Source organism: Ziziphus jujuba, chromosome 12 (genome assembly GCF_031755915.1).
Source record: "Ziziphus jujuba cultivar Dongzao chromosome 12, ASM3175591v1".
In the NCBI taxonomy this organism is placed as follows: domain Eukaryota; kingdom Viridiplantae; phylum Streptophyta; class Magnoliopsida; order Rosales; family Rhamnaceae; genus Ziziphus; species Ziziphus jujuba.
This window is the reverse complement of record NC_083390.1, coordinates 23056587-23064241: the sequence shown is the minus strand read 5'-3', so window position 1 is coordinate 23064241 and position 7655 is coordinate 23056587. Positions and strand designations below refer to the sequence as shown.

The following is a 7655-nucleotide window of genomic DNA, read 5'->3' as shown; positions in this document are numbered from 1 at the left end:
GGAGGATTTGAAATTTGATTTGTTGACTAACAACATCAACAAGTCCTTCAATGCATGCATATGGGAAGGTAAAGATAAACCCATTTTAGTAATATTGGAACATATTAGGAAAAAATTGATGGTGTTGATGAGAGAAAGGAGGGAGCGGATAGGAAAGCATAATAAGGAGATATGCCCTAAACCTCTTGAGAAGCTGGAGCAAATGAAGGTAAACAGGAGGAGCAGTTTGCCAACATATACAGGTTGTGAGATTTTTGAGGTTGATGACCATCTAAACAGATACGTTGTTAACTTGAAAGAACAGAAATGCAGCTGTAGGAAGTGGAATATTAGTGGAATACCATGTAGCCATGCAGTATCTTGCATTTTATACATGAAGCAGAACCCTACAAAGTACATAGATACTTCATACAACAAGGTTGCATATATAAAGACTTATGAACCAATGATTTTTCCATTAGATGGACAAGACATGTAGGCTAGGACTTCTTGTGAAGCTATATACCCTCCCCCCCATAAGAAAGCTCCTGGAAGGCCAAAAAAGGTTAGAAGAAAAGATTCATCTAAAAAGGAAAGACCTACAAGGGGGCCAACAATTAGATGTAAAAATTGTTGGAAATGGGGGCACAATAAAAGGACTTGTAATAAACCTGCAACATCGAGACCAAATGATTGGCGCATTGGGAGAGATCATGCGATAGAGCCTATAGACGACATCCCTAACACAAATGTGGTATAATTTTCCATTTCTCTTTGATGTTGCTGATTAAAGTTATGATATTTGATGTTATAAGGTTTCAGTTTGTGAAATATGATTTTTATGCAATCTCATATGGAAGGCTGCTTTCAAACTGCAAATAGTGGACAAGATATTTCATCTAACTTGCCACATGCATCTTTGACTCCATCTGCATTTGTATGTATCATAATGTATTGTACATTGTGTGCTAATGTCAAACTGCTATTAATAGGTTTTACAAATATCATGCAGGGTGTAGCAAAAGGACTAGCAGGGCGAGGAAGAGGACAACACCAAGTGGAAAGATTCAGTGTCACGGATGACCCACAACCACCATCAACCATCAGTATTCAACCATCACCACCACCTAGCAATCAACCACCACCAACCATCAGTTCTCAACCATCACCACCATCTACCAGTCAACCACCATCTGTAGATAAAGAAAAGGCAAAAGACGATCCCACCACCTTTCATGACCAATATGAATTAAAAATGACAAATCAGATATCAGAAAATAGTATATATTTGTTTAGGGTTTAGTGACATTTACATATATGTGTGTGTGTGGATTTGACTCTTTTTGTGCATATGTATTAGCCATATCAATAAGCTGAAAAGCTATTACATAGTTGTACTTTTGGGATGGTTAGACATTTTTTATATTTGCCTGTGCTGAGAGTTAAAACTCTTGAACACGTTAGCTTTAAATGTCAATAAAGTATTATATTTTTTTTGAATTGATGTCAAACAATGAATTTAAGTGCTTTATAATATAATGGGGAAGTGATTTGCATCATTTTTATTGTTTTAGTTATGCAAATAGATACTGAAAGTAAATATTATAATAAATGGATTTAAGTGCTTTATCATATAAAGGGTTAATATTACATTGATTTGCATTGTTAATATTACACTGCTACCAGTAACCTATTGCAAACCCTAACATGACTATAAGGTCCATCATACTCTATTGAACTTTAACTACAAATATAAGGTCCATCCACTGTCCAACTCCCTGCTAATGTAAATATAAATAATCATTCATTATTTTACCCTTGTATCCACAACCACTCCATAAAACAATTATTGCAAATATTAAACCTACAACTAAGGCAATGTATATCTTTCTAATTTTGCATACGTAGACTTCAATTCGCTTCAAGTTTCACACACTTCTTCTCCACATGCTTAGTACGAGCCATCCATTTTTCTACCTCTGATTTATATTCTTCTATCATTAGTTTGTAATAGGTCTCCTGTCAGGACCCGTCCAGAATTCCTCCTCCGGAACCCTAGACAGCTCTGATCCCAGGGAAATACCACCGAACCTTCCAACGGAAAATCCGGCAGCACCTCCCCTAAGGGATTTACTTACCACAAATTTACCTGCACTGAAAACACACTTCAAAAATATCCCCTTATTCCTCCCACAAACTACAAATTGGTTCCACAAATTGCAGTACTTAAAAAAAATAAATACAGTAATCCAGTGCAAAATAAATACAACAAGAGTGAAAGAAATATTACAACTGCAATAAAAGAATAACAGGGTACTGCCGAACTAAAACAGCGAGGAAGATCAAGTCCGCTCCGAGTGAACACCGACAACGTGGTACCTAGAGGAACGGAATTTAAGAGTGTGAGATGCTAATCATCTCAGTGAGCGACCCTACTACTATACCATATATTATCACAGTAATAAGTATAAATAATAATTATTTGGAAATAATATTTTCTCTCAAAACCCTTACAATTCTCTCAGTTGGAAAGGTTCCCCTTTTAAAACAATTTCACAAAACCCTTTATCCATATTCCCCGAAACCAAGACATCAATTAAATACCAGAAGCGGTAACAATTATATCTTTAATTCCAATTCAGTTTCCAAACATTTTATTTTTAAAACACAGTTCTGAAAATCATTTGATGCACCCACTATATACCAGTGGCGCCAACAGTACCCAGCGTCCCAAGGTACCGCCAGACAGGAGGTTATAGAGAGAAACCGGCATACGGTCGCGTGGCGTCCCACAGCGCCGCTGCTAACCTGGTGTCCCGGCCAAAGGGGGGTGGCCGCCCTCTCCGATGGCATCCACAGGACACCCTCATAATATCAACCGCGCGCTACTCACACCCACCTGCGCGCTAATCACATCACCTGCGCGCTAATCACACCCACCTGCGCGCTAATCACAACCGTGTGCACACTAACCATATCACATATACCATATCACATAATCAGAACACCAGTACGTGCACGGTGCATCTAAAAATCATAAAATCCATAAATTTAAATCATAAAACAAATTTCACATTTTTCATAAGCATAGCAGGCATAATCCATCCGCTTGAACCGGGAAATTCTCCACAATTTCCTTATAATCCATACCATAAATTCCATGATTTTCAAATCCACCAACTTCCAAATCCATCAATTCAAATATCCACATTTTTCCAAGCGTAAATAATTTCTCGAAATATCATAATCAAATCTCATAATATTTTATGGGCATATTTCATAAAAATTGAAATCACCAACATAACCAAATATTTTCCTTGAAATATTTGAAAATCAAATCGTGCCCAATTTACCATTAAAACCACACCAATTTCAAAATCCTCAAAACCATAAAATAATTCCACACGGCATAAATTTGTAGAATTCGCATTTTCTTAAATCCAATAAATTCATAAATAATTCTACAATAAATCCAATAAATATTTGGCACATAGATATTAAATTCCAAATATTTAATTCACACATAATATATTCATCAATTAAATTCCCCAAAATTAATTTGAAGGTGGGTCACTCACCTGGAGCACGCAATTAACCCATGATCCACTACGGGATCAATTCTACGACTCACCGGTGCTCCTAGAACAAAATTCACAGACAGTCAAATAAATTAATATTTTATTCGGGTAAATAATACCCGGTACCCGGGGGGTCAAAACACAAACGATATCTAGAATTTACGAGTTATATACCGAATCGAAGCTCGAGTGATGCTAATCACAGATCCGGTCTTAATTTTCGATGATCGTACCCGACGGGGTTTGAATTTCGTCGGGAAGCTTTTCGGGTTTCGGCTCCGCAATTCTCCCAAACCGTCGCGAATTGGCGGAAACGGAAGTCGGATTTGGGTTCAGGAGGTCGAACACTGCGGACTGGAGCTGGCCGGAATTTTCGGGTACTCGCCGGAACAGTGATTTCCGGCAGGCCGCCACGTCACCGGCAACCGTCGCCGGAACAGTAATTTCCGACGGTGGCCGTTTGCTGTGAAATTTTGCAGATTTGTAGATCGTGAGGAGAGCAATCCAATGGGACCGACGGTGAGCAAAACGGAGGTCGGACGGCGGAGAAATCACCGTTTGAAGATTTTCGACCCCTCGCCGGAAAACGCTCCGATCCCGGCGCGTCGGTGGTCCGATGGCCGTGATTTTTGGTGGGTAGGCCGGACTTGAGGAGAGGATCAAGGCTGTCAGGCGCGTGTGGCCGGAAAATGGCCGGAACAGTGCCGATTCGCGGTGGCCGGCGGTGGAGGGGAAAAATCGCCGCCAAACTTCGGACGTCCGATCCGGGCGCGTCCGGCGGCCGTTCGCCGTGAAATTTGGAGGTTTTGCCGGAAATGAGGTGGGCAATCTGGCTGGCCGGCGCGTGTACAGTAACTAGGTCGGAAAAATATGAAAATGACCGGCGGCCGGCGGGTCCTCTCTCTCTCTTTCTCTCTCCTCTCTCTCTTTCTCTCTCTTCTCTCTCTTCCCCGAGAGTTTTTCAAAATTAAAACCCTGTGTGACACTGTTCATGCCACGTGGACCACTCAGAAGCTGACACGTGGCATTTCACTGTTCACGACCCAAAAACATTAAAATAATACGGTATCCGGTAAACTTCAAACGTCCATAACTTTTTAACCACATGTCCGATTTAAGCGTGCCGCTAGTCTATGAACTCGTATTGACGAGTACTTTACAACCATACAAGAGTCAACTCACAATTACATCACAAGAAAAAGTCAACTCCCGGCACCTTTTAGACAGTTTACACTTCAACTTGTTTTGCCCATAACTTTCAAACCGTAGCTCCGTTTTCGACGTGCTACCAGTTTACGAACTCGTGGCATCGTGCACTTCGCCACGGTACCCTGGTCAACTCGAAATTCCCACCGAGTCAAAAAGTCAACTTTTGACCCCTTTGGTCAACGGTCAACGGTCAACGGTCAACGTGCACGGATTCCGGTGCGATTCGGGACGGGGTGTTACATCTCCTGCTGCTTATAGGCTCGAATCTCATCCTCCATTGTGTATTTTATGTCTTAATTGATCAACAACATTCCTAGTATTGTCTGACATGGGTGCATCAATCCATTTGAAAAATCTGCATCCTCCAGTATCCTATAAACATATACAATGTGTTCAAGCCCATGTTTCTCACATCTTTCCCTTTAATAAAACAAATTGCTATATTTTTTTCCTAAACATATATAAAAAAAATAGAAAACATTACCTCTTATCAAACATTTTTTTTTACAATTCTTTCTTATACAATTTTTTCAAAATATTTTACAATTCCAGCATTTTTTAGATAGCTCTAACATGACTATATTTTTCGAACTTTGAAAAAAATACAAACTGATGTGAGTTAAATCCCCTAAATCCTAAATGTTTCAACACAATACCTTATGGGTATCACAACTGTAAAATTTCCTCCCAAGATTGACAGTAGTCTTTGATGTTCTAACCACAACTGGCCGTGGTGTTTCACAATTGCATAGCAAATCTGAATTTGTTGAAGGAACCGAGTCGCTAGAAGGCATTTTATTCTTCTTTTTCACGAGTTGCTTTTCCGCATGAACTGCTCTGCCTCACGAGTTGCTTTTCTTCCTTATGAGTTGCTCTTCCTCAACAATGCAGCTCCAATGTTAAGCCATGGTGTCGTAAACTTAAGATATAAAATTTTTGTTTTTGTTTTTTTTTTTTTTTTATCTCAGACCACTATAAATTTTAGGAAAAAAACAAATAAATGAAAAAAAAAGAAGAGAAATTGAGGTTACATGCGAAGCACGTGTCCCAATTGGACAGATTCCGTTACATTTAACCTAATTGGACCACATTAAAACTTTCTTATACTTACAGGATATGAATGTGTTTAAATTAATATTAGAAAACCTAATTGAAACTTTCGTAATTATAGAAATACCAAAATCCATTTGTCCCCTTTTATAACATTACCCATAAGAATTAACTTTTTAAAAAAAAAAACAATTTCTTTTATCTTTTTTGAAAATTAGATAAATAAGAGAAATGATAATTGTTTTTCGAAAATTATAACAAAATAAAAAGTGTAGTATTTAATTGTATATTCTGTATTTATTTTTAAAAAATTGATAATCTTTCTTCCAGAGAGTACATACCATACTCTACCAAACATAACCATAGATATCTTTTTTTTTTTCTTTTTTTTTTTTTTTTGGGGTTAAGAGGAAATAAAAAACGATGCCGTGGAAGGCATTATCTAGATTCGAATAATAATTAACTAAAAAAGCATCACTTTGAAACATTAAAAAATAAAAATACATAAAAAGCATCACAAACATTAAATTCACGTTTTATTCGAAAAAAAAAAAAAAAAAAACATTAAATTCACGTTTCCACTGACAATCTTCCGTATTTGCTGACTGAGTTGACTCGTAGCAATCTGCCTGTATAAAGAACGTCGGACTCGGTTGGAGGTAGTGGTGGTGGTCGTCCACACTGACCGATATTCAGAGATCTATGGAGAACGGAACAGCGGAACCGGTGCCGAGAGTAGGCGTGGTGGTTTTCTTGCTCAGAGAGAAATCGGTGCTCTTAGGGCGACGCCGTTCCACCGGCGTCGGCGATTCCAAATTTGCTCTCCCCGGCGGCCACCTCGAGTTCGGTCCGTCTCTCCCAAATTTCCTTTTATAAATGTTTTCTCTTTGTCATTTTAATTTTATTTTCAGTAATTTATTTTTGAATAATAAAATAATGGGTCTGGTTCTATCTCTCTCTCTCTCAGTCTATGTTCCAATCGTTCTTAGTTTCCTGAAGTGATTTACGACGCTTCGTTTCGTATAGGCTTAAGAAAATGATACGTCGTTAATGTTAAGAGTGAGAGAGCCCATATGAGAAAGTTCCATTTTTGCTACTATTTGGTCAAAAAACCCCAGTTGTTATGTTTCACAAATTTGGTGACTTTTGTGAAATTTTTTTTTTTTTTTTTTTAAGCTTCCAATAATTTGTCAAATTTTCTGTGATTTTTTTTTTTTTCTTTTTTAGGGGAGAACTTTGAGGAATGTGCGGCTAGAGAGATAAAGGAAGAGACTGGTTTGGAGATTGAGAAGATAGAGTTTTTGACAGTCACAAACAATCTGTTCCTAGATGAAACAAAGCCATCCCATTATGTGGCAATCTATGTGAGAGCATTCTTGAAAGATCCAAATCAATTGCCACAGAATCTTGAGCCCACAAAGTGTGATGGTTGGGGTTGGTATGAATGGGATAATCTTCCACAACCACTCTTTTCGCCTTTGGAGAAAATGGTGAAGGAGAACTTTAATCCTTTTCCAAGTTCTTCCTAGAAATTTGTTACCAATTTATTTGAATTGGCATTTTTATTGTGTCTTGTTCTTGCTGTTCCTACTAGTATCTCAATGGAATTGGTTGTTTAATGTGTGTTTTTGTGCAATACTTTCGGATGCTGAATAGATCCTTAGTTGAAAAACTAAATGATCAAAATTAGCATTATCATGTTGCTTCCCCTCTTCCTGTTGAGTTTTATACCCTAAATATGTATTGTTAGATTGTGTTTCCTGCCTTAGAAGTGAATTGGGTAACTGAGTGTAGCATTTAACTTCATGACTTGCAATATCCTTTATAAATGGAATGCTT

The 7655-nt window shown here is 38.1% G+C and overlaps 1 protein-coding gene across 1 annotated transcript; it reads left to right on the top strand.

Annotated features, from left to right (window-relative positions):
* The first annotated feature begins 6377 nt into the window (after positions 1-6377).
* On the top strand, positions 6378-7524 carry LOC107429547 (geranyl diphosphate phosphohydrolase). The gene is made up of 2 exons (XM_016040259.4): positions 6378-6663; positions 7044-7524. The coding sequence occupies exons 1-2, from the start codon at positions 6519-6521 to the stop codon at positions 7343-7345; spliced, it is 447 nt and encodes a 148-aa protein (XP_015895745.2). The 5' UTR covers positions 6378-6518; the 3' UTR covers positions 7346-7524.
* The last annotated feature ends 131 nt before the right edge of the window (positions 7525-7655 follow it).